This window comes from Jaculus jaculus, chromosome 1, assembly GCF_020740685.1.
Source record: "Jaculus jaculus isolate mJacJac1 chromosome 1, mJacJac1.mat.Y.cur, whole genome shotgun sequence".
Classification (NCBI taxonomy): domain Eukaryota; kingdom Metazoa; phylum Chordata; class Mammalia; order Rodentia; family Dipodidae; genus Jaculus; species Jaculus jaculus.
In genome coordinates, this window is record NC_059102.1 from 202910208 (window position 1) to 202938061 (window position 27854).

General features: G+C 42.4%; 1 protein-coding gene and 1 pseudogene across 2 annotated transcripts; one reads left to right on the forward strand and one right to left on the reverse strand.

The window, feature by feature from the left end:
- Window positions 1-20622, reverse strand: part of LOC123457755 — a 31172-nt pseudogene extending 10550 nt beyond the window's left edge.
- Window positions 20484-23914, forward strand: LOC101603785 (CDKN2A interacting protein). Of its 2 annotated transcripts, none has more exons than XM_004657108.3 (3): window positions 20484-20877; window positions 21276-21406; window positions 21796-23914. In XM_004657108.3, exons 1-3 carry the CDS (start codon window positions 20621-20623, stop codon window positions 23142-23144), a joined length of 1737 nt encoding a protein of 578 aa, XP_004657165.1. In that variant the 5' UTR covers window positions 20484-20620; the 3' UTR covers window positions 23145-23914. The 2 variants fall into 2 exon arrangements, with proteins under 2 accessions (XP_004657165.1, XP_044997587.1); XM_045141652.1 differs by having other exon boundaries at window positions 21276-21375; window positions 21796-21932.
- Window positions 23915-27854: the final 3940 nt, after the last annotated feature.

Here is a 27854-nt window from a genome sequence, read left to right on the forward strand (position 1 = left end):
GTGTGCATTGCCTTGAGCAGTGAGACAGGCAGCTCACAGCAAGTTCCTATTGTGATTCCAAGCTGAGGCCTTCAGCTAAAATACCTGATTTCACTAACTTGCTTGTTGAAAAGTGCCATTCGATTGCTTTTCCACCACAATAATGAGCAAATTCGTAACCATGGGGGTAGTATAACTACTATTTTCCCATTTTGAAATTCTGGTTCCAGATGGCTATGATAAATGGAACACTCACCCTCTTATGCTCTAGCTTGGAAAAAAAATAAATAAATGAGAATAAAGCTTTCCCATGTGCTCTCATTCTATATCAAAGCCCTGTGGAATCAATTTCACTATACCAAGTCCCCCTGAAATCAATGGAATAAGCTTCTGAATTCATTTCCATGGGACTTGGCATTGTAGAAATAATTGGATTGTGTTGCCCTCTTAACACTCCTTTCAGGGGATGGAGAAAATGTGCCTCGGCTAGTAGGTGGGGATGACAAGTGCCTAAGTGCTGGTGGAGTTCACCCTGTGTTTTCCATACTGTCTTGTCAAGAGGAGCTATTATCAGGTCCCCAGTGAGTTCGCAGTTCTACCCTCAATGAGGTGTTTAAAACTGCCTTCCCTGGTGAGAAAGAAAACACTTCTTTTGTTCCCATCTTTAAAATTAACTGCACAGTATTACCACTATCAATGAGGTGTTTAACATCAAAATTGCCTTCCCTGGTGAGAATGAAAACACTTACTTTGTTTCCCTCCTTAAAATTAATTGAGGTTTTTAAAAACTCATCCTTATTCAACCAACAGTTGCATGGAAGGCGGAGAGAAGTAGATGGGATATTAAAATGTTGTCTTTGGTCGCCTATCAACTGTGTTCAGCATAGTGCTCCTTTTTAGACCACTTTCTGAACACTTTTCTCCCCCTTTCTTTCCCCCGCTCCCATTATATTGTGTAGCTCTGGCCTCATGTGTCTGGTCCTCAGCAGGGACTTAATTAATCGACATTTACTAGAAAGAAGTAATGCCTCCACAGACCCAGATATTCTTCATTTGTTTCCACATTTTCCACCAGTGTATTCTACTTATTCTGAGGTTAAAGAAATGGCTTATAAAAATTAAAATTAGGGCTGGAGAGATGGCTTAGCGGTTAAGCATTTGCCTGTGAAGCCTAAGGACCCCGGTTCGAGGCTCGATACCCCAGGACCCACGTTAGCCAGATGCACAAGGTGGCGCGCGCGTCTGGAGTTCTCTCTCTCCCATTCTCTCTCTATCTGCCTTTCTCGCTCTGTGGCTTTCAAATAAATAAATAAATAAAAGATGAACAAAAAGCTTTAAAAAACATTAGAATTAGGGGCCAGAAAGATGACCAAGAGGTTAAGCTGCCTGCCTGCAAAGCCTAAGGACCCAGGTTTGATTCCCCAGTACCCACGTAAAGCCAGATGCACAAAGTGATGCATGCACCTGGAGATCGTTTGCAGTGGCTAGAGCCTCTGGCATGCCCATTCTGTCTGTCTGCCTTAGATCTCTATGTGCTTGCAAATAAATAAAAATTTTTTTTTAAAAATGAAAATTAGGCTTACAGGGATGGCTTAGCAGTTAAGATGCTTGTCTAAAAAGCCTGAGGACCCACATTCTACTCTCCAGATCCCAGGTAAGCCGTACACATAAAGGTGACTCAAGCACAAGGTCACACATGCCCACTAGTGGTGCTGGCATTTGGAGTTCAATTGTAGTGGCTGAGGCCCTGGTGGGCAAATTCTATCTTCCTTTCTCTCTCTTGGTTGCTCTCTCATTTTTCTTTTTAAAAGAACAGTCTGTTGGGCTTGCCTCAAAAAATAAAATAAAATAAAATTAGCCTCCGGAATAAACATGTGAGGATGCTTTGATTCTTTGACAGATAAGGCTAAAGAGATTATCTTCTCCCTTCCACGGGGATTCCAGAGGGAGCTCTAACTTTTTTGTTTGGAGGTAGGGTCTCCCTGTAGCCCAGGCTGGCCTGGAATTCACTATGTAGTCTCAGGGTGGCCTTAAACTCACAGCAATCCTCCTACCTCTGCCTCCCGAGTGCTGGGATTAGTCTCAGGGTGCCCTCAAACTCACAGCAACCCTCCTGCCTCTGCCTTGGAAGTGCTGGGGTTAAAAGTGTGCACCACCGCCACCCAGCATTCTATTTTTTTTTTTAAAGAGAGACAGAGAGAGAGAGAAAGAAAATGAATTGTCATGCCAGGGCCTTAGCCACTGAAATCGAACTCCAGATGCTTGTGCTACCTAGTGGGCATGTGCAACCTTGTGCTTACCTTACCTTTGTGTGTCTGGCTAATGTGGAATCCAGAGAGTCAAACATGGGTCCTTAGACTTCTCAGGCAAGTGTTTAACTGCTAAGCCATCTCTCCAGCCCTGGCACTCTAACTTTTATCATTGTCCTGCAAGTTTTTGGGAAGAGGGGCATTCCTGGTCACTGCCTCTTTTTTTTTTTTTTTTTAATTTATTTATTTGAGAGTGACAGACAGAGAGAGAAAGACAGATAGAGGGAGAGAGAGAGAATGGGCGCGCCAGGGCTTCCAGCCTCTGCAAACGAACTCCAGACGCGTGCGCCCCCTTGTGCATCTGGCTAACGTGGGACCTGGGGAACCGAGCCTTGAACCGGGGTCCTTAGGCTTCACAGGCAAGTGCTTAACCGCTAAGCCATCTCTCCAGCCCTGGTCGCTGCCTCTTATACCATAGGCAGAATGCCCAACATTTGAGAGGCAATGTCTTGCCTTTTATAGGTTAGAGTCCAAGTAGAACATAATAATAGGTTTAAAAGAACAAAAAGCCAAGTTTCCTCATACCCAGAAAAGAAATTCTTCAAATAAACACAGACCTGGAGGGGTTTGAGAGGGAACCAAGAAAATCTAACCACTGGTATGTTTTCCTTAGCAAGAGCCCCAAGGCAGAACTGCACTCGGAAAGGGAATAAAGGGAGGTTAGGGAAAGATGGTGAAAACCCTAATGGATTTTGGGGGATCATCAAACAAAATGACCCGTGACCCACTGCCAATAGATCCCAGAAACATTGTGGAACATTCCTTTCTTCTACCATGACATGAAGGAGTGTTGTCATTTGAATTTGAAGTGTCCCCCAAAAGTTCATGTGCTGAAGGCTTGCTCTCCAACACAATGTTCAGAGGTGAGGCTGTAGGGAAGTGACTAGATCATGAAGGATCTGACCTCCTCAATGGATTAAGCCATGGATGGATTCATAACTCAATGCACAACTGGAAAGCAGTGGAAACTGTAGAAGGTGGGGCCTGATTGGAAAGAGTAGATTATTGGGGGTGTGCTATTAAAGTGTTTTCCATGTCCCTGTCCTCTTTCTGCTTTCTGGTCACTGTAAGGCTAGCCGTTCTCCTCCTCCACACTCATTCACCATGCTATACTACCTTACTGCAGTCCAGAAATGAGTGATCTAAGTGACCATGGACTAAGTTGCTGAGATCACAAGCCAAAATAAATCATTTATCCTTTAAGTTGACTTTTTTTCTCAAGTGTTTTGTCACAGCAACAACAATAACAAAAAGAAAGTGGCTAACACACGGAATATACTAGAAACAACTGCATGGCATGCCTGGACAGGTGTGACTGAAGTAGCCTGCTAGACTACTCCCAGCAGGTACAATGAGAATTGGAATGATCACCTGTACCTGAGAGGGGCTTAAATATAGCTAAGGGAGTGCCTGAACTGTCAAAATCCTTCTACAGGGAGGAGGAGGGTATAGTAATGACCTGCGTGGACTAAACTGGTAGGAAAAATGGATATTCCAAGGGATTCCTGGGGACTCCTGACCTTGACTTGTACTCTTGGCTTCTTGGCCTCAAACCAGTGTAAGCTGCCTACAGTGGACAAATTCACTAGAGCAGAAAGCAAAATCTTAAGAGACTAAAAATTGTGTTCATCAACTGGTGGAATGGACCTTAAAACAGAAAATAAATTCAATCACAGAAAAATAGGAAGATCACAACTATGACAGTATTGCAAAATGAAACCTGGCACAGGTTTCCAAACTTCAGTTATTGAAGCTGGGTGTGACGGTGTACACCAGTAATCCTAGTGCTTGGGAGGTGGAGGCAGGAGGATCAGGAGTTCAAGACCTTATTCAGCTATATAGCAAGTTGGAGACTAGCCTGGGCTACCCAAGACCTTGTCTCAAAACAAAAATCACAAGGCCACCCTGAGACTCCATAATGAATTCCAGGTCAGCCTGGGCTAGAGTGAGACCCTATCTTGAAAAACCAAAATAAATAAATAAATAAATCATTTACTCAATATCAGCTTTCTACCTTTCCACATATAACACTTACTATCTCCCTTATAATTGATAGGTGACTGAATCTCTGCCTTTTCTTTTTTAAAAGATTGTTTGTTTATTTATTTGAGAGAGAAAGAGAGAGACTGAGAGAATTGGCATGCCAGGTCCTCTACCCAGTGCAAATGAACTCTAGATGCATACACCACCTTATGCATCTGACTTACATGGGTACTGGGGAATCAAAACTGAGTCCTTAGCTTTGCAGGCAAGTACCCTAATGGATGAGCCATCTCTCCAGCCTTTACTCTTCTTTTTTACAAACTTTTAGAGAAGTAAAATGGCTTGCCTAAGAGCCCAACACTGCTTTAAAAAAAAAAAAAAAGTGAAGCCAAGATTCAAACCCAGGAATGTCTGCCTCTTCAGTGACATTCTCTTTACCATCAAGTTAAGTAGCACACTGTCCTTTTATCAGACCTCCCAGTTTTCTCCAGGCGCATTCCTTTCTCTAACATGTTGCTCATGTTTTCATGGCAAGTGCACATTCATGTGCTGAAGCCTAGGGAACAAAGCCCACGTTTCTTCCTTCTACTAATTTCCAAGTGGCCCAATAATGAGTGGATTATTTCTGCTATTATTCTGGTCCTGTTTAAGTCTTAGTCAGTTCCTACCTATTTTGCAGTCAATATACTTCTACCGATAACCAGTTAAATTTCACCAAAGAAACATAGGGTATGGAAGACAGTGCCCTAGGCTGGAAGTCAGCAACTCTGTGTTCCTTGGTTTCTCACTGTTGCTCTGCCAATAACCAGTTATTTGACATTGGGCAATCATTTAACCACAGTAATCTAAGGATTGGTTTCCTCATCTGTACAATAAATTCTGATAAAAAAAAAAAATAAAAAAAAAATAAAATAAATTCTGTCTTCAGGGTCCCCTTTTGGCCTGACTTTCCATGATCCTGAAGAATTGGGATTAAAGTCATCATTTTTTTTTTCCCCATGTGAACTCTATGCCTCCAAATCCTAACTCTTCTCTGATCTCTGTATGTATAGATAGCCCTTCCTAGATTGAAATCTCTTACAGTCTGGGATATGGTATTGTGTTTCTCAAAAGAATGAGGAAATAAAATGTAATAATAACTTGTTTTATTGGCATTAGGAAGATCATGAATACAAGAAAGATGAAATTGTTTGAAGCAAGGCTTTGTATAAGACTATGTGAAGAAATGTAAGAATCACTATTTAAATAGTTTATGAGTGCCAGGCATGGTGGCACACGCTTTTAATCCCAGTGCTCAGGAGGCAGAGGTAGGAGGATCACCATGAGTTCAAAGCCAGCCTGAGACTACATAGGGAATTCAGGTCAGCCTGGACTAGAGTGCAACCCTACCTCAAAAAAAAAAAAAAAAAAGTTATGACTTTGTTAAAAATATAGCAGAAGCCAGGCGTGGTGGCACATGCCTTTAATCCCAGCACTCAGCACTTGGGAGGCAGAGATAGGAGGATTACCAAGAGTTTGAGGCCACCCTAAGACTACATAGTAAGTTCCAGGTCAGCCTCAGCTAGACTGAGACCCTACCACAAACAAACAAACAAACAAACAAACAAAATTATATATATATGTGTGTGTGTGTGTGTGTGTGTGTGTGTATGTATGTATGTATGTATGTATATATACATACATACATACATATATATATATGAAACCAGGTGTGGTGGCACACACCTTTAAACCTAGCACTCAAGAGGCAGAGGTAGGAGGATCTCCATGAGTTTGAGGCCACCCTAAGACTCATAGAGTGAGCCCCTACCTCAAAAGAAACATAAAAATAAAATAAATAAAGTAGGAGACATAAAGTCCTCCTCCTTGGGAACTGTGTGTCACTTGAAACTGCTTCCTACCATCATTTCATAAGATCTCTGGAAGCTGGCCATGGCTGTGTATATGCTTGTAATCCCAGCACTTGGGAGGCCAAAGGAGAAGATTCTCAAGTTCAAAACCAGCCTGAGATACAGAGTGAGATCTTTCTCAAAACACACTACATACTTTTGACTCTTTTCTGGTATTTGGTAATTCTTCTGCTCATACTTCTGTTATTTATGTTTCCATGAGTGTAAATTCTTAAATTTATTTAGCTTTTTTAATTTTTTTTATTAATTAATTTTGTATTCAGCAAATACAATCAGTTTGGTACCATTATTAGGCTCATCCGTGACCTACCACCTCCCCTTGGGCCCTCCTTGTTGAGTTATATGGGTCATGCATTGTGGAGTTAGCCCACAGTTATGGGCAGGATAAATATCTCTGCATATCATGACCAAACATGTGGTTCTGACATTCTTTCCGCCCCCTCTTCTGCAAAATATTCCTGAGCCATGTGTGGTTCATTTGTGGTGTGCTTCAGTGATGAGGTGTTGGGGGCCTCTGGGTCTCTGGCTCTCTGATTTGGTAGGAGTTGATTTTTCTCTGTGTTGATCTCCTTCACCCTTGTGCTGGTATCTGGTTCACCAGGAAAACAGCACCCTTGCTTGTTTTGCCAATTTTCCTTAGTTTCAGCCAGGGCCCTTTTGAGGTATGATGGGGTGGCTCTCTCCTTATGATCTGCATCTATCTGAAAAAGAGAAGCATATTCTCCAACGGAGAGTAAGTTAGCACCAGGACAAATGAGATAACCCTTACTTTTTTTTATAGAGAATTTAATAGGTGTAGGCCCTCCTGTAGCCCACAACTGATGGTAGCTTGATAATGGAGAGCAGACTTATGTTTGGATATGGTTCTGACTTGTTTCCCAGCTCCAGATATGGGTCCCATACCACTGAGGGAATCAGCCAAATCAAGAGCAGTTGTTTCCCCATGGCTGTGTGCCACTATTGCACTGTGTGAGCATCACAACAGGTTATTTGCTGCTAAGTAGGTTAGACCATGAGTTCCTTGAACAGATATTGGTCATTTTCCCCCAGTCACCCATGTAGCACCTTCTGGCACTAGACATGCTGAATGTCTGGGGACTGACTCTCTTTCAGCTTCCAGCCATGCCATTCCATTTTACGTGTCGACCACATAACGTGCCTTCAGCAGTAGGGTCTTACCACTAACCTTTGGTGGGTCATCAAGTACACAGAAAGAAATCTGTCTTTCTTTTAGGAAACCTTGTAGGTCTCTCTGAACAAAAGCTCATTGTGGTTGATAGCCCCATGCTGGTACTGGGAGTTACAGGTCAGTGCCCACTAAGAAAAGGAAGAAAAAGATAACTAATATACAAGAGTTAGAGAAGAGAGAGAGAGAGAGAGAGGGAGGGAGGGAGGGAGAGAAGGAAAGGGAGAGGGAGGGAGGGAAGCTGTAGAAGAATAAGGTCAATCTTCATCATACCCTCTCCAATGTCTTGTGGTTCAGGTGTTCCCTATAAGGGCCTGGTGAAGGTTCAGCCATTTGGTCTGCCTTTTAGGAAGGAAAATTTTATGGTACAATTGACTTTTGGGTCTACATTTGTGTTTCCCCTCCCCCTCCACTACCCTGCCCTCCCTCCCCACCAATCTATTGTCTAGTTCACGAGATGATTGCTGGGTATGTAAAGTATCTTGGGTAGATACAGGTTAGTTGCTGTAGATGAGTGAGACTATGTGGCAATTTTTGTTTCTGTGATTGGCTAAGTTCACTGAGAATGATCTGTTCCAGGTTCAACCATTTTTCCTCAAATTTCATTGTGACAGTTTTTCTTATGGCTGTATAGAATTCCATTGTGTAGATATACCACATCTTAGTTATCCATTCTTCTAGTGATGGATATCTGGGTTGATTCCAGCTCTTAGCTATTACAAATTGAGCTGCTACAAACATGGTTGAGCAAATCTCTCTGGCCTGTGGTTTGAGGGTTTTAGGGTTGATGCCCAGTAAGGGTATAACTGGGTCTGTTGGTATCTCTATAGTCAGCTTTTTCAGGAGTCCCCATATTGTTTACCAAAGTGGTTGTACCATCCTATATTCCTACCAACAGTGGATGAGTGTTCCTACTTTTCCACATCCTCACCAGCATTTATTTTCATTTGATTTTTTGACGCTTACTATCCTTATTGGGGTAAGGTGGAATCTCATAGTTGTTTAAATTTGCATTTCTGTGATGACTAAGGATGATGAACATTTTCTTAAGTGTGTGTTTGCCATTTGTATTTCTTCCTCTGTGAACTGCCTATTGAGCTCTTTGCCCCATTTTGTGAGTGGGGTGTTTGACTTTTACTGTTTAGATTTTTGAGTTCTTTGTAGATTCTAGAGATTAGGCCCCTGTCAGTTGGATAACCCGCAAATATTTTCTCCCATTCTGTGGGTAATCTATTGGCTTTGCTTATTGTATGCTTGTCTGTAAAGAAACTCTTCAGCTTCATGTGATCCCATTGGTTGAGTGACTATTTAAGATCCTGTGCTACTGGGATTTTGTTCAGGAAGTCTTTTCCCATTCCTATATCATGGAAAATTCCTCCTATATTTTCTTCCAGTAGTAGCTGAGTTTCTGGTCTTATATTGAGGTCTTTGATCCATTTAGACATGAGTGTTGTGCATGGAAAGATGTGTTGGTCAAGTTTCAATTTCCTACATATGGTTATCTAGTCATTCCAGCACTATTTGTTGAAGATGCTATCTTTGTTCCAGCCCATATTATTAAGGCCTTTGTCAAATATCAAGTAGCTATAGTTGCTTGACCCAAAGTTTGCATCCTCAAGTCTATTACATTGGTCTATACTCCTTTTTTTTATGCCAGTACCATGCTCTTTTTATTACTATGGCTTTGTAATATAGCTTTAGATCAGATATGGTGATGCCTTCAGAGGTCTTTCTTTTGCCTAGGATATGTTTGGATATGCGAGGCCTTCTGCCTTTCCATATGAAATTTGAGATCATTTTTTCTATCTCTGTGAAGAACACTATTGGGATTTTAAGTGGAATTGCATTAAATCTGTATATTGCCTTTGGTAGGATTGCCATCTTCACAATGTTAATTCTGCCTATCCAGGAGCATGGGAGGTTTTTCCATTGTCTCAAGTCCTCCTCAGTTTCTTTTTTGAGTGTCTTTATGTTTTCATTGTATAGATATTTCACTTCCTTGGTTAACGTTATTCCAAGGTATTTTGTTGTTGTTGTTGTTGCTATTGAAATGGGACCATGTCCCTTATTTATTTCTCTGTATCTTTGTCATTTGCATATAGAAAGGGTACTGTTTTTTGTGCATTGATTTTGTATCCTGCTACTTTGGTATAGGAGTTAATCACTTCAAGGCTTTTGGGATGGAGTCTCTCAGGTCTCTTACATATGCAATCCTGTCATCAGCGAATAGAGCAAAATTAACTTCTTCCTTTCCAAATTGTATCCCTTTTATTTCTTTCTCCTGTCTTGTTGCTTGAGCTAGGACTTCCAGTACTATATTGAAAAGCAGAGGTGAAGCAGGGCGTGGTGGCACATGCCTTTAATCCCAGCACTCGGGAGGCAGAGGTAGGAGGATTTCCATGAGTTCAAGGCCACCCTGAGATGACAGAGTTAATTCCAGGTCAGCCTGGACCACAGTGAGACCCTATTTCATAAAACAAAAAAAAGAAAAAAGAAAAGAAAAGCAGAGGTGAGAGTGGACAACCCTGTCCTGTTCCTGATCTTAATGGGAATTCCCCTAGTCTCTCTCCATTAAGTATTATTTGGGACTTAGGAGCTTTGTATATTGCCTTTATTATTTTAAGATATGAACCAGCCATGCCAATTCTCTTTAATGTTTTGATCATGAAGTGATGTTGTATCTTGTCAAAGGCCTTTTCTGCATCTGTCAAAAAGATAATGTGGTTTTTATGTTTAACCTTGTTTATGTGGTGTATTACATTGACAGATTTCTGTATGTTTAACCACCCCTGTGTTCCTGGGATGAATCCCACTTGATCAAGATGGATAATGCTTTTGATGTGTTGTTGGATTCGGTTTGTGAGGATTTTGTTCAGGATCTTTGCATCTAAGTTCATCAGGGAAATAGGCTGGTAGTTTTCTTTTCTTCTGGCATCTCTGACTGGTTTTGCAATTAGGGTGATACTAGCTTCATAAAAGGAGTTGGGTAGCTTTCCCTGTTCTCCAATTGTGTGGCACAGTTTGAGGAAGATTGGTTTGAGTTCTTCCATGAATGTTTGATAGAATTAGGTGAGAAGCCATCTGGTCCTGGACTCTTCTTTTTGGGGAGGTGTTTTTATTACTTTTTCAATCTCATGAGTGTGATGGGCTCATTGAAGACATTAATCTGCTTTGAGTTTAGCTTTGATAGATGGTATGCATCCAGGAATTTATACATCTCCTCCACATTATTCAGTTTTGTGGAGTAGAGGTTTTTGAAATAAGTCTTCCAATTTCACTTATGTATGTTGTGATCTCTCCTTTTTCGTTTTGAATTTTGTTAATTTGCAGCATCTTTTTTTTTGCTTGATCAAATTGGCCAGGGGTTTTCAATCTTGTTTATTTTTTCAAAGAATCAGCTCTTTGTTTTGTCAATTGTCTTAATTGTTTCCTTGGTTTCCAATTCATTAATTTCTGCTCTGATTTTAATTATTTCTTTCCTTCTGGAGCTCTTTGGGTTGGATTTTTCTTGCTTTTCCAGTGCCTTTAGGTAGATGATTAGGTTATTGATTTGGGATCTCTCTGTCTTTTTTATGAAGGCATCAAGTGCTATGAATTTTCCCCTTAGGACCGCCTTCATTGTGTCCCATAAGTTTTGGTATGATGTGTTCTCATTGTCATTGAATTCTAGAAATTTTGCAATTTCATTTTTTATTTCATCCACTATCCTTTTATTATTTAAAAGTGTGCTATCAGGCCTGGAGAGATGGCTTAGCAGTTAAGCACTTGCCTGTGAATCCCAAGGACCTGGGTTCAAGGATCGATTCCCTAGGACCCACATTAGCCAGATGCACAAGCGGGTGCACACATGTGGAGTTCCTTTGCAGTGGCTGGAAGCCCTGGTGTGCCCATTCTCTCTTTTGCTCTTGGCCTGCCTGCTCCCCCCCCACCCCCGTCGCTCTCAAATAAATAAATAAATAATAAATAAAAAAAATTTTTAAGTGTGCTATCACTTTCCAGGTTATGTTGGGATTCTTTTTTTTTTTAAATATTTTGTTCATTTTTTATTCATTTAAGAGTGACAGACACAGAGAGAAAGACAGATAGAGGGAGAGAGAGAGAATGGGCGCGCCAGAGCCTCCAGCCTCTGCAAACGAACTCCAGACGCGTGCGCCCCCTTGTGCATCCGGCTGACGTGGGACCTGGGGAACCGAGCCTCGAACCGGGGTCCTTAGGCTTCACAGGCAAGCGCTTAACCGCTAAGCCATCTCTCCAGCCCATGTTGGGGTTCTTGGTGGATCTTTTGTTGTTGATTTCTAGCCATATAGCATTGTGATCTGATATGCAGGGAATTATGTCAATCTTCCTAAATATATGGAGGCAGTCTTTGTGACCCAGTATATGGTCTATTTTAGAGAATGTTCCATGGGCTGCTGAGAAGAATGTGTATTCTGTGGATTTAGGATGGAAAGTTCTATAGATGTCTGTTAGGTCTAAGTGATCTATAGTTTTGTTGAGCTCTCTTACTTCCCTGTTGAGTTTCTGTTTGGATGATCTATTACTGATAATGGTGTATTGAAGTCCCCAGCTATGATTGTGTTGGTGGTTATTTCTGTTTTATTGACAAGTAGATTTTGTTTTATGAACTGTGGTGCCCCTGTGTTTGGTGCATACAAATTTATGATTGTAATATCCTCTTGATGGATCATTCTCTTAATAAGTAGGAAGTGGCCTTCTTTGTCTTTTTTGATTATTTTTGGTTTGAAGTCTATTTTCTCAGATATTAATATAGCTATGCCTGCTTGTTTCTTATTCCCATTTGCTTGGAATATTGTTTTCCACCCTTTCACCCTGAGGAGGTTTCTGTCTTTAGTGATGAGGTGGGTTTCTTGAAGACAACCAATTGGGGGGGGTGTAATTTTTTGATCCATCCTGTTAGCTTGTGTCCCTTGATGGGTGAATTAAGGCCATTAATATTTAGGGTAATGTCTGTGAGATTTGATTTGATCCCTGACATATTGTGATGGTATATGTGGGTTGGTGTTTTCATGGACTTTGAAATTTTTTTGTGCCTACTCTGAGTTTGGTTATTGTGATCTGCATCTTGTAGGCCTTTGAGTTAGCTTATTTGTTTCTTCTCTGTGGAGAATTTCCTGAAATACTCTCTGTGGGTTTGGTTTTGTGTTCATATAATTGGAAAGCAGAGTTTTGTCATGGAAAGTTTTTCTTTCACCATCTGTTATGAGGGATACTTTTGCTGGGTAGAGTAGTTTGGGTTGGAAGCCATAAGTTCTTAGACTTTGCAATGTTTCATTCCAGGCCCTTCTAGCTTTCAGGGTTTCCATTGAGAAGTCTGGAGTAATTCTGATAGGGTTACCTTTGAAAGTGGCATGCTTTTTTTCCCTAGCTGCTTTAAAATTTTTCTCTTTGGTGTCAATATTTAGACTCTTAATGACAATATGTCTTGGAGAGTTTCTCCTTTGGTCCAGTCTGTTTGGAATTCTGTTAGCTTCTTGTATCTTGATGGGCCTTTCTTCTAAGAGACTGGGATAGTTTTCTTCAATTATTTTGTTAAATAAGTTCTCCATGCCTTTAATCTCAATTTCTTCTCATTTTGGTATCCCAATGATCCTGATATTAGGATGTTTAAGTTTATCCCACAATTCCCTCATGATCTGTTCACAGAAACATTTGAACTTACTGAAAGTTTTGAACTCTTGAACTGTTTCTTCCATCTTGTCTTCCAGGTCAGAATTCCTATCCTCCACATGCCTGACTCTATTCATGAGAGCCCTCAGAGATTTGGACTTGTTCAATTAGGTTTGCATTTTCTACTACTTTTCTATGTATAATTTCCATCCCTCTGTCAAGCTCCCTTTTCACTTCATTTTCTGATTTTCTCCATGATTCTTGAAATTCATCCTTGCATTTCTTTATGTCTTCATTTAGTATGGCCAGCTGATTTTCAAGGTCTTCTTTTTTTCTCTCTCCCTCAAATCTCTTAACTATCTTTGAACTCCTTCCATTTTCTTATCTATTAGGTCTAGTCTAATGATGGCAGCATCCACACAATTATTGGTCCATTGTTGCTTTTCTGCAAGTTCTACCAGTAGCTTGGTCAGGGTTGCATTGCTCATAGGTTCATTTTGGTGTTCTGATCCTAATGACTCTTCTATGTTTTGATTAGAGATGTTCATTGTAGGAGGACTGGGTGATCTAAATGGATTTTCTTGCATTTGATTTTTCATGTTATTTCTTTTGCACTGTGGTCTGCCCATCACAGTGTATGGACATGTAGGTGGGTGGATCAGCCTGGGCTCAAGCACAATGGGAATCTGAGGAAGACTGAGGCAGTTGCCAAGCAGCCTGGGCTTTGGCTCTCACTTGCCAAAGCCACCTGATCTACTGCCTAGTGGGGTGCCAAAGTTGCCTGAGCTCTCAAGCGGTAATGTGCCAAAGCTGCCTGTGCTCATGCTAGGAGGGACACTGAGGCACCAATCACTGATGCAGCCCAAACTCTGGCAGGGGAACACTGGGACCAGGAAGCAGTCTTCGCTCCCCCACCCCCAACAGGACAATGGCAGACGGCCAGCATGGCAGACAGGTAGGGAATGGCACCTGAGCCGGGGTAAGTGACAGACACATTCTGAGCTTGCATGGCAGTTGCTGTGGACCTGGGCTCACTGAACATGCAGTGGACAGAGCAGTAAGTGAGCAAGTGGGCCGAGCAGTCTAAGCTTCCACACACAGCTTGCCTATCAATGAGTATCCAGTAGGTACCCCGGGAAACCACTGTGATCTCATCTCATTTTCTTAGTAACCCCTTGAAGAGAATAGCTTCAAACCTCACCAAAATTCTCTACGTGAGTATTGTAAAGGCAATGAAGTAGGACTCTTGTGAAAACCACAACAATGCTTTGGGGTGTGTCTTACTTCTGAGCTCCTCTCTTAGCCCCATAACTTGGATGACTTGTGACCTCACACATTTTGTGTAAATGTTTGCCTTTCACTGTGAGGTGTTTCTCATGGCTGGAGTATTTATTAGCTACATATACCATGTGTAGGTCTTCACACCAAGTGCCTCGTGGTCTCACCAGTCACATTCAGGAATAGAAATCCTTTCCTTTAGGTTGTGATGGAAAGCCATGCTGTGTGCAGATGTCAACGCCCTGTGGCACACACATGTAGATCAGAGAACTCCAGCTGTCCTTTCGCTCATCCGCCTGTTTCCTTAAGATGATCTCTCATTCAACCTAGAACTGCCTATTTTGCTGTTTCTTTTCAATGATCAAGCCCCAGAAATTCTTTTGTCTCTGCCTCCCGCCCCTATCACCACAGGACTGGGGTTTCAGATCTGTATGACTACACCCGGCTCTTTGTGTGGGTGGTGGAGAATGGAACTCGGGAGATCTCAGGCCCTCTTAGACCCTCATGCTTGCACAACAGGTACTCTTAACTGCTTAACCATCTGCTCCTGAGATTTTTTAACAGATTTCTTCAGGAACTCAATCCAACAAGCAGTTGCAATGCATATGCTTTCAATTATAGTACAAAACTTAACCTTACAAAATGAACAGAACCCAGTCATTAGCATTTGAAGCTCAATTTGAGGAGGTCGGCAGTGAGTATTTTTCACTTGAATATGATTCCTTCCCTTTTTTTGTTCTCATCACATTTCTAGTAGGGGAAGTGGTGAGAGGCTTAGAGCTGCAGACATTGTCTCTGTGCTCTGCAAAGTGTAATCCATCTAATCCCCCAGCATAAGCAGTGTGATCATTAATGGGCTCAGGGGAGTTTGAATGTTCTCCCGCATTGCCTTGGCCCAGCTGGATCTCACCAGCTGCAGTGGTTTGAATGAGATGTCCCCCATAGCCTCCTGTGTTCTGAATACTTGATCCTCACCTGGTAGAAATTTGAGAGGTGGAGCCTTGGGAGCAGGTGCATTGCTAGGGGCAGGCTTACTGGTGTTATAGCTGAGTATGGTGGGGTATGCCTTTAATCCTAGTATTTGGGAAGCTGAGGTAGGAGTATTGCTGTGAGTTTGAGGCCAGCCTGAGACTACATAGTGAATTCCAGGTCAGCCTGGGCTAGAGTGAAACCCTACCTTGAAAAAAACAGAAGAAAAGGTGTTATAGCCGGTTCCCCCTTGCTACAGCTCAACCTACCATTTTGCTGCTTTCAGCCAGCTGCTGTGGCAATGTCCACCCAGCTACCTACCATCTGTGATTGAAGCTTCCCCTCAAGACTGTAAACCAAAACAAACCCTTTCCTCCCATAAGCTGTGCTTAGTCAGGTGTTTTGTCCCAGCAACATGATGGCCACTGAGACATCAGCCTAATGTGTACTGGAGAACTGTCCCTTCTTTTGCTAACTTCAGCTGCCTAAACCAGGGGAAGATGGCTCAGTGGTTAAAAGCACATGCCACATGAGTAGGATAGCCTGACCTTGTCCCCCCCACCACCAATACAAACAGCTGAGTGTAATCCCAGTCCTCTTGGGGACTGAGATAGAAGAATCACTGTAGCTCACTGGTCAGCTAGTCTGAACAAAAATGGCAGATCCTGGCTTGGTGGAATATTTTGTCTTAAGGAAATATTATAGAAGAACAATAGAAGACAAGAATGTTCTCCTCTGGCCCCTGCAGGCTTGTTCACAGGCCAAACACATTAGCATACATAATGTATGCATGCACACATCACACAACACCACACATACTACAAACACACACTCCTAAGTATAAATATAAATTTAAAAATAAAAATAAAGCCAGGCACAGTGGCGCACACCTTTAATGCCAGCACTTAAGAGGCAGAGCTAGGAGGATGGCCATGAGTTCGAAGCCACCATGAGACTACATAGTGAATTCCAGGTCAGCCTGGGCTAGAGTGAGACCTTACCTCGAAAAAACCAAAGCAATAAAAAAAATAGATAAACCCAGCTTCACATCACCTGATCATGGTGCCTGGAAGGCACTGTACTGTTCAATTATTTATTGGGAATGTTTTAGATCTAGACCCTGAGAGAGGTGTGTGTATGGGTACACCAAGGTCAAATGAACACCAATCCAGCTTTACATGGGGACTTGGGAATCAAACCCAGGCTGGCAGTCTTTGCAAGCAAGCACATTTAACCTCTCTAGCCTCAGACATTCCTTTTGCCACCTCTTCTGCAGTGTTCCCTGGGCCTTCAAGAGCATGACAGAGATGTCCCATTTAGTTCTGAGTAGGCAACAGTCATTACTCTCAGCACATTGACAAGCTTTGAGTCTTCCCTAAAATCACTACCAGTTGTAAAAGCAAGCTTCCAGAGAAGAACTTCTAGAGAAGTCGAGGGCAGCACTAATCTATAGACATGAATATGTAGAGGGTAATTTGATGGTCACAACATATCCATTTAGCCAACCAACACTTGTAGTTTCCCTCCTAGGGCTTGAGCCCAAAACTTTATTGTAACATCAAGAAAGATTGGCAGGATCCATAGGGAGAGAGGCATTAGACCACTAGGTAAAGATGAAAGAGGAGAGACAACACGAAGCAGGGAAACAACAAGACAGCTAAATAAAGTGAGAGCAAGCCAGGGAGAGAAGCAGAAAGGAAAGGGGGGAGGGAAGTAGTCTTTTTAAGAATTAAAAAGTGGGCTGGAGAGATGGCTTAGCGGTTAAGTGCTTGCCTGTGAAGCCTAAGGACCCTGGTTCGAGGCTCGATTCCCCAGGACCCTCCTTAGCCAGATGCACAAGGGGGCGCATGCGTCTGGAGTTCGTTTGCAATGGCTGGAGGCCCTGGCGCGCCCATTCTCTCTCTCTCTCTCTGCTTCTTTCTCTCTATGCCTGTCACTCTCAAATAAATAAATAAAAATAAACAAAAATTTTGAAAAAAAAAAATTAAAAAGTAAGGGCTGGAGAGATGGTTTAGTGGTTAAGCGCTTGCCTGTGAAGCCTAAGGACCCTGGTTCGAGGCTCGATTCCCCAGGACCCACGTTAGCCAGATGCACAAGGGGGCGCACACATCTGGAGTTCATTTGCAGTGGCTGGAAGCCCTGGCGCGCCCATTCCCTTTCTATCTGTCTCTTTCTCTCCCTCTCTCTCTGTCACTCTCAAATAAAGAAATAAAAATGACAAAAAAAAATATTAAAAAAAAAAGAATTAAAAAGTAAAATACACGTATTTTTTCGTGTCAAGCACCTGACTTTTGTTAACAAATACCCTAGCTTTCAGATTACATTGTTTTTATGAGCTAGAGAGATGGCTTTGCAGTTAAGACACTTGCCTGTGAAGCCTAAGAACCCATATTTGACTCCCCAGATCCCATGTAAGCCAGACACACAAGTTGACACGTCAAAAGTTTGATTGCAGTGGCTGGAGGTCCTGGCACACCAATTCTGTCACTCAACTCTCTCATAAAAAATAGAAGGAAGGGCTGGAGAGATAGCTTAGCAGTTAGGTACTTGCCTGTGAAGCCTAAGGACCCTGGTTCAGGGCTCGATTCCCCAGGACCCATGCAAGCCAGATGCACAAGGTGGTGCATACATCTGGAGCTCGTTTGCAGTGGCTGGAGACCCTGGTATGCCCATTCTCTCTCTCTCTCTCTCTCTCTGCCTCTTTCTCTGTGGGCCAGGGGGTGGTGTCCACCCTGTGCTCATGCCATTGTTTCCCCCTGCCATCCTGGAGCTTCCCCTCCAGCCTGTAAACCAAAATAAACCTCTTTTTCCCACAAGCTACTCTTGGGTGGGCGATTTCTACCAGCAATGAGAACCTGACGGCAACACTTACCATCTAGCTATGTCATCATAGGTTCTTTTACTTCTCATGAGCCCCTTGTCAAAAAATTTTCTGAAAAACAGAATTTCTGTAGATTTTTATTTTTTATTGATTTGCAAGCAGAGAGAGAATGAGAATGGGTAGGGCAGGGTCTATCACCACTGCACAAAAACTCCAGATGCATGTACATCTGTGCTTCTGGCTTTACATGGGTACTGGGGAATCAAACCTGGGCCATCAGATTCTGCAAACAAGCACCTTTTATCACTAAACCATCTCTCCAGGCCCTCTGTAATCTTTAAATATTCTGATTTTACAATCTTTTCATCCCTTAATTTGTAGAACTTGACAGTCAAAAAGGATGAAATAACAAAAGTGAAAGCAAAATCCCAAGCTTCATAAATATCTTTGTGCCTGATTTTATAGTTTCTTTTGGCATGGCGGGGAAGAGGGCAATACTATTTTAATACAGTAGTTAATTTTTTTAAAAAAATATTTTGTTTGAGATACAGAAAGAGCAAAACAGAGTAAGGGAGCATCAATGCCTCCTGCCACTGCAAATGAACTCGACGCATATGCCACTTTGTGCAATTGGCTTTTCTTGGGTACTGAGGAATCTAACCTGGTCGTTGTACTTTCAGTCTTGACAAGCTTTACTCCTTTAACTGCTGAGCCATCTTTCCAGCCCAATAGCTGAATTTTGATTGTTCCAGGATGTATGTTACATGGCTTTAAAAAATATATATTTTATGCCAGGCATGGTGGCCCACGCCTTTAATCCCAGCACCCTGGAGGCAGAGGTAAAAGGACTGCTGTGAGTTTGAGGTCACCCTGAGACTCCATAATGAATTCCAGGTCAGCCTGGGCTAGAGACCCTACCTTGAGAAACCAAAAAAAAAAAAAAAAATTACATATGTTATATATTATTATATTATATTTTATATATGTTATACATATATATATGTTATATATATATAAATGTTATATATATATAACTTGAGAGAGAGAAAGAGACAGGGAGAAAGAGAATGGCCTCCAGCCACTGCAAACAAACTCCACCTTATGGATCTGGCTTACGGGGGTCCTGGAGAATCGAACCGAGGTCCTTTGACTTTTCAGGCAAATGCGTTAACCGCTAAGCAGACTCTCCAGCAGTACATGGCTTTTTTTTTTTTTTTAAAACAAACAAACTAACTTCCGATGCTATCTAATGAAGGGCTTATATATAATTTTGTTTGTTGTTTGTTTTTGTTTTTTGAGATAGAGTCTTACTCTAGCCCTGCCTGACCTGGAATTTACTATGTAGCCTTCAGGCTGATCTCCAACTCTAGTGATCTCATCGGCCTTCTTGCATGCTGGGAAAGGCGTGTCCCACCACGCCCAGCAAAGTGATTTGCTTGAGCAATTTAAGCACGCTTTTAGCTTTTAATCCCAGCACTTGAGAGGGACATAAATTTGAGGCCACTCTTGAGACTACATAGTGAGTTCCAGGTCACCTTGAGTTAGCTACGTCAAAAAAAACAACAAAGAATCCGGCGTGGTGGCGCCCAGCACTCGGGAGGTAGGAAGATAGCCAGCCGTGAGTTCGAGGCCACCCTGAGACTACATAGTGATTCCAGGTCAGCCTGGGAGTAAGACCCTACCTCAAAAAACCAAAAAAGAGAGTAGTTTCATAATTCATTACAGATCAAACTGACAGTTAAATCAACTTATTTATTTGGGAGAGAGAGAGACAGACTTGGGCCGCCAGCAGCTGCAAACAAATTCCTATACTGCTCCAACGGTGGGGACTCGAACCCGGGTCCTCAGGCTTAGCCAGTGAGCGCCTTTATGGAGCCATCTCCCCAGGGCCACGTTTATTACTTTTTAGGGATAAGCACGTTCGCAGCTCAAATCCCTAGACACCCGGAGCCGCAGATGGCCTCAAAGCTCCTTTGAGGTCCGCCTTCCAATCGGTGCGCGCGCAGCTCCCTTCCGGCAGCTTACGAAAATGGAAGCGGGGCGGGCTTTTGTTTATTTTGGCCGGCTCGGCGGCTAGCGTGCTGGGGCGGGGAGAGCCCAGGCTCGACATCCGCTGGGACGCCGCGCTCCAGGACTCGGCCCACCGGGGCCCCGGGGTGATTCACGCGCCGCGGACCCCACGGTCGCCGCGGCGTCACAAAGCGAAGCCGGAGCGTCCCGGGCGAGCCCCGGCTGCGGCCGGCCTCCTGGGGCGGAGGCACGCCCCCGTCTCCGGCCCGCGCCCGCTGGGCACAGGGGCGTAACCTCGGCGTCGCGGCCGCCGCAAAGCGTCTCGGGAGAACCGGAAGGACGCGCGGGCGCGCGGCGGCGGCGAGGTTATAAAAGGAGGGGAGCCGGCGGCAGGCGGAAGTGGGCGGTTCGGCGGCCCCGGGCTCTGTTGTTTGGTGCTTGGTTCTCCGGAGGGGCGTTCTCTGGAGGGCTGCCGGTGCAGGCCGCGGTGACAGGGCCGCTCCCGGAGCAGCGTGTGCCCGCGCCCTCCGCGTCCCGCAGGCCCAACATGGCGCAGGAGGTGTCGGAGTTCCTAAGCCAGAACCCGCGGCTGGCCGCCTGGGTGGAGGCGCTGCGCTGCGAGGGCGAGACGGACAAACACTGGCGCCACCGCCGCGAGTTTCTGCTCCGCAATGCCGGGGACCTGGCTCCAGCCGCCGGCGCCTCCTCCGCTGCGGACGCGCAGAGCGGGACGCGCGACCGGCAGCTGCAGCAGCTCGTCTCCTTCTCCATGGCTTGGGCGAACCACGTCTTCCTAGGGTGCCGGTGAGTGCGGAAGCGTCCCCCGCCGCCCCCCAAGGTAGGCCCGGTGCCCTCCCCGGGACCCGGCGCCTCGCCCGGCAGGGGAAGTGGCGGAGCGCGGGACCGGCTGCCCTCTAAGGGTTGGAGAAGGGCGTCCCCGCGAAGCGCCGACATTAACACGGGCCCTGGGTGCCCCGGGTCGTGTGCGGTCGGCCGGTGGAATTGACCCGACGTAAAGGTTAGTAAGTGCAGACCCACTCCGAGGCCATTTGTTTATGAGATTCCAGGAAGCAAAGTCTTGGCGGTTGGTACACTTTTCTTGATTGCAGCCAGGAAGTAAGTTGTTCCTGGCCTATTGGTGCACATTACTCGTGGTAGTGTAGAAGAACACTGCTGAAAAGATATTTTTGCTTCTTTTTCAGGTACCCTCAAAAAGTTATGGATAAAATTCTTAGTATGGCTGAAGGCATCAAAGTGACAGATGCTCCAATCCATACAACAAGAGACGAACTGGTTGCCAAGGTGAAGAAAAGAGGGATATCGAGTAGCAATGGTTAGCAGATCATAGATGTGAACATACATAGGAGTTTAGAAAATAAGTTTGACATAATTAGGAATTAATGTTATTACTAATTTTTTTTAACAAACCAGAATTTGTATAATGTTATTAATCAAGTTGAAATGTTAAACTGTATGTCTTTGTGTTTTAGGTTCTGAATTTGGTAGTTTCCTTTGCTTTAGTTTCTAATGTTTGATGCTGTTAATTTAATTTTAGAAATTAATGTTGTTATGAAAAAACTTAAGATATTAATAATTTCTCACTTCAAAAGAAACTACTAGCCTTCAAATATTTTTACCTTGTGCTTTTGTTTTAATGAATGTCTTGTTAGCTGATGTGTATGGGCATAGTTTTAGTGAAATATCTGTTTTTCTTCCTTCTAGAAGGGGTAGAAGAACCATCCAAAAAACGAGTCCTAGAAGGAAAAAACAGTTCTTCAGTTGAGCGAGATCATGGAAAAATGTCTACCAAAACAGGTCGTACATCTGCTCGGCAGGAAAACAGTTCACCGTCTGCAGGGTCCTCCACCAAATCAGAGAGTAGTGGGAACTCAGCTCGGAGCTCTGGAATTTCCAATCAGAATAGCGCTACAAGTGATGGAGATCAGTCTGTTTCCAACCAAAGTGGTAGCAGTATTTCCTCCTCTCAGGTAACAGCAGCAGGATCTGGAAAAGCTTCTGACACAGAAGCTGCAGATAAACATGGCTCGGCATTATTTGTCTCATCGTTGTTGAAATCTAGTGTGAACAGCCATGTGACCCAGTCCACTGATTGCCGACAGCAAAGTGGATCACCTAAAATGAGTGCTTTAGAAGGTTCTTCACTCTCACCTTCGCAGAGCAGCTCAGAGATTGAAGTGCCCCTGCTGGGTTCTTCTGGAAGCTCAGAAGTAGAGTTACCATTATTGTCTTCTAAATCTAGTTCAGAGACAGCGTCAAGTGGGTTAACTTCCAAAAGTAGTTCAGAGGCTAATATTTCCTCATCAGTTTCTAAAAACAGTTCCTCATCAGGCACACCTTTACTAACTCCCAAGAGCAGTTCAACAAGTACATCCCTGCTAACTTCCAAAAGCACTTCCCAGGTAGCTGCATCGCTGTTAGCTTGCAGAAGCAGCTCCCAGACCAGTGGATCTCTAGGTTCCAAAAGCACTTCTTTAGCAAGTATGTCTCAGCTAGCTTCTAAGAGTAGTTCTCAGAGTAGCACTTCACAGTTGCCTTCTAAAAGTACTTCACAGCCAAGTGAGAGTTCTGTCAAATTCTCTTGGTTCAAGTTAACTAACGAAGATGTGAAGCAGAAGCAACCTTTCTTCAATAGACTGTACAAAACAGTGGCATGGAAATTAGTAGCTGTTGGTGGCTTTAGTCCCAGTGTGAATCATGGAGAGCTCCTAAACGCAGCTATTGAAGCTCTGAAAGCAACCCTGGATGTGTTTTTTGTCCCCCTAAAAGAACTGGCAGACCTGCCTCAAAATAAGAGCTCTCAAGAAAGTATTGTTTGTGAATTGAGATGTAAGTCTGTGTATTTAGGCACTGGATGTGGAAAAAGCAAAGAGAATGCAAAAGCAGTTGCATCAAGAGAAGCATTAAAGTTATTTCTCAAGAAGAAGGTTGTGGTTAAAATATGTAAAAGGAAATACAGAGGCAGTGAGATAGAAGATCTAGTACTCCTTGATGAAGAATCAAGACCTGTAAACTTACCTCCAGCTTTAAAACATCCTCAAGAACTGCTATAACTTGTCCAAACTACTACTGCATTACAGTATCTGGCATTTGAAGAGAAAAACTGGCTCACTTTTATATAATATAAAATGCTGGCTTTCACAAATTTTGTATTGCTTTTTTCCAGTTTTGCAGAAAATTTACATTCTAGTTCTCTTCACTAAAGAGTTGTAAATAATTTATGAATGACAGTACACATGAAAAGGTATGCATTAACAGCATGCCAGTATGCCGTTCTGTTTGCTGAAGAAAATACTGTCTTCTATTTTTAATGATACATTAGGTACGAAGTGTAGTTCTGTAGAGTCCTAAAATTTTTGTACTATCAATTTGGTGAAAATGTATTAAGTTGTCTACCATGCTTTTTTTTTTCCTAGCTTGAGAAAAATCACATCAAAGAAAGGGGGACCACAGTATTTCAAAGTCTGTGAAACTTAAGGTTTTAAGAATGTTGCTCATAATATTGAATATATCTGTTGAAGAATAAGAAAAAATAGTTGCCTCGGGCTATTTTTATGAGAAGTTGTAAGCATTTTTTTTTTTTTTTTTTTTAGATACAAAGCAGTATAAAGTACTTACTGTTATTTTATCCTGAAATTGTTTAAAATTCACCATGATTTTGACCACTGCTGATTCTTAAGCGGGTTAATTTATGTTTTGAGGTAAAAAGCAATTTACACTTTCTTAAAGACATAAATGTGGGTTTCTATATTAAGCATATTTTGTGACTTAACAGATTGATTTGTTTAGATATTAAATGCTTTCAGCTATTTTACCTTTTCAAGAAGTTGTGTTTTTTTTCATCCCTAAATCAGCCAAGTCTTGAAAAATGTCTTCCCACTACTAGTCATGGTATGGAAGTTAAAATTTTCATGTATTTAACCAGGTGGTTTTTATGTTTGCCAATCACAGAATACAAGAGTGGAGAGCTATGTTGAGTTTTTTAATGAGTGTATATTCATTTGACTTATATCTGTTAGTAATGAGGTGTGGAAAAATGCCTTAAGTGATTCTGACTTAATCTTTTATGGTATATTCTATTTTTGAACTCTCATCTAAGATGTTTGATTACCTTGGTAGCCTGGGTTTCTAGATGCTGCACACTGAATAGTAATGTTGATAATGTACAGAAGAAAAATGATATTCTTACTAGTCAGTTATATTGGGATAAGAAGATTGAATAAAAGTAGCACAATTTTAAGCATTCTCCAAAGCTTGAAATTATCAGGGATGTTTTCATTTTACCATATAACCTTTAAAAATTACTTGTTTTGAGGATTTTTTGAATACCAGGTGAAAATCCATATTCTGTAAATAGGTTGCCTTTATATATTGGGAGCAATAATACAAGTACATTGTAAAAACACTTTTAGCTAATTTATGTGTTTTGTGGGCCAATGCTTACTAGAAAAGTGAGTCACATTTCTGATGTACAGATAATGAGATGATTTGGTAATGTCCTAAAATGGCTTGTTTTAAGCAAATATAAACGTTATTGAAAATCTTGAAGTTACAGTAACTTTTAATGTGGAGGGAGGCTCCCTGATGGCACAGGCCTCTAATCCCAGCTACTTACAAGGCTGAGGAGGAGGGTTGCAAGTTCAAGGCCTGCCAGGGCTACAGAGAGTTTACGGCTAGTCTCAGCAAGTTAGAGAGACCCTGTCTGAAAAAGTCTGGGAATATAACTCAGTGATAGATTGCTTTCCTAGCACACAGGGAGGTGCTAGATTAAGTCCCTAGCCCTACCAAAAAACAAATGTAAACGTTTGATTTTAGTTTAATTGTAAAAGAATATTTACTATTACAATTTATTTAGAAAATATTTTCTAACTATTTTGTGTATCCTTGAACTTAACAGCAATTTTGCTGTTTTTGCTTCCTAAGTGCTAGGGTGACAGGTATGTGTGACCACTCCTCGCTTCGTTTGTCATACCTTATTTTAAAAATGTATTTTTAACCAAAACTTAAAGATCTCTGCTAGCATTGTGTTTCACACTTTTAATCCTACCACTCAGGAGGCTGAGATGGGAGTTCAGAGGCCAGTTTGAACCCCAGGGTAGCCTAGACTAGTGTCATGAGTTTACAAATTCTTGGTTCTTTTTTTTTTTTAATTTATTTGAGAGAGACAGAAAGAGGCAGAGAGAGAGAGAATGGGCATGCTAGGGCTTCCAGCCACCGCAGACGATTTCCAGATGCGTGTGCCCCCTTGTGCATCTGGCTAACATGGGTCCTGGGGAATTGAGCCTCAAACCAGGGTCCTTAGGCTTCACAGGCAAGCGCTTAACCGCTAAGCCATCTCTCTAGCCCAAAGTCTTGGTTCTTGATACTGTTACTCTTGGTTTGGATAATTGGCATAAGAGTATAATTCTTCTATCTTTGATACCAAAACCTTGCTCCAATTATGTGTGAAAGGGCCAGTGTTTTCCCCATCAAAGACAACTTTTCAGTATAGAGTTCTTGCTGTTAGGATTTTTGAGCTAATGGCAATGAGGACCTAACCAAAGCAAACAACTGGGAACCTGGTCTGTCATGATTGCCCTATATGGTGGGAACACATTTGTTCACATGCCCCCAGTAAAAATAAGGCCAAGGTATTTAGTGTAAGTAGCTTCTTTCTGTAACAGGTGTTAGAGCAAATGTGGGTCAAAGCTGTCAGTTTAGTATAAAATGGAACTAATCTCTTAAGTAATATGCCATGTTAAAATTGGGAAACAAAGGCTGGAGAAATGGCTTAGCAGTTAAGGCACTTGCCTGTGAAGCCTAACTGCCTAGGTTTGACTCCCCAGTATCCACATAAGCCAGATGTACATGGTGGCACATGCATCTGGAGTTCATTTGCACTGGCTAGAGGCCCTCGTGCGCCTATTCTCTCCCTCTGTCTCCTTATAAATAAATAAAATGAAAAAAAATTGGGAAACAAGTGAAGACTCAAGTCAAACTTGAGGGACCCTTGCAGAAATAAATACTGGAAATAGTTGCCTTAAAAAAAATGAAATACAGCCACGCGTGGTGGCGCACACCTTTAGTCCCAGCACTTGGGAGACTGATGTAGGAGGATCACTGTGAGTTCAAGGCTACCCTGAGACTACATAGTGAATTCCAGGTTAGCCTGGGCTTGAGTAAAACCCTACCACAAAAAACAAAAGTAAAAAAATGAAATACAATTGCAAAATTTACACCTATAAAGCAAAATCATTAATTAGATGCCTGTATGATAATATGTAGGTCTAAAACTGAAGTCTCAGCATTGGAGGGACTCAAGTTCATTAAAGACTACTTCAAAGGGGAAAGTGTGGGGATGGGGAGGGAGGGAATTACCATGGGATATTTTTTTATAATCATGGAAAATGTTAATACAAATTAAAAAAAAAAAGACTAAGCAGTCGCTGGGTTCTAATTTGGGCCACAGTATAGCTATCAGGGAAGTATGCTGTCCCCACGTTCGTTTCCTATATACCAGGATACAGTGAGGATAGTCACACTTTGAGGAAAAGTTGAGTGAGTGGCTTGACTGTGTAGGAAGCATTTTTATTTCATTTTTAAGACACTGTCTCTTAATGTAGCTCAGAATAGCCTGAAACTTCTCTCGCTGCCACCTCCTGAGTGTGTTACAGGTATGTGCTGCCATGCCCAAAAAGTAAAACTAAGGCATGGAGTATAGTGCATGCTTAGCATGCTATGGTTTGATCCTCTGCATTAAAACGTACACTGAAAGCAAACTATAGGATTTGAAATGATTTGAAAATATTTTCTAAATACTATATGTAACAATTACAGAGCCAGCAATAAAGTCAATGATGTAATGAATGGCTGAAATGAATTCTTAATTCTGTCTCACTATGTAATAGTAAAGAGAGGTGATTCTCATGGAATAAAAACGAAGCTTTAGGGGCTGGAGAGATGGCTTAGCGGTTAAGCGCTTGCCTGTGAAGCCTAAGGACCCTGGTTCGAGGCTTGATTCCCTGGGACCCATGTTAGCCAGATGCACAAGGGGGCGCACGTGTCTGGAGTTCGTTTGCAGTGGCTGGAAGCCCTGGTGCACCCATTCTCTCTCTCTCTCCCTCTATCTGTCTTTCTCTGTCGCTCTCAAATAAATTTAAAAAACGAGTTAAAAAAATTAAAAATGAAGCTTTAGTCCGGGTGTAGTGCTGTATTCCTTTAATCCCAGCACTTGCGAGGCAGAGATAAGAGGATTGCAGAGACTTCAGGGTCACCCTGAGATTACATAATGAATTACAGGTCAGACAGGGCTAGAGCAAGACCCTTCCTTGAAAATAAAAGTTTTAGGGAAACATTTCTAGTTTATCTTAACGCGTGTGCTGATTGTGGGCCAAACTTGATGTAATTTTATCACATGCGCAACAACCTGCAGTTTAGGAGCCAATATAGGGTAAAATGTGTACCTTCCTATTCTCACTTTTGCTTGCAAAATAATATTGAGTGTAATTAGCAAGAGAAATTAAGTAAGTTAAGGATACAGCTTTGGAAACATTGCTTTCTCTCATGATTCACATTCTTTTTATTTTTTATTTAATTTTTTTTTATTAATTAGTTTTGTACTCAGCGAATACAGTCAATTTGGTACCATTGTTAGGCTCATTCATGTCCTACCCCTCCTCCAGGTCCTTCCTTGTTGAGGTATATGGGTCATGCATTGTGGAGTTAGCCCACAGTTATGGGTAGGATAAATGTTTCTGCATATCATGACCCAGCATGTGGCTCTG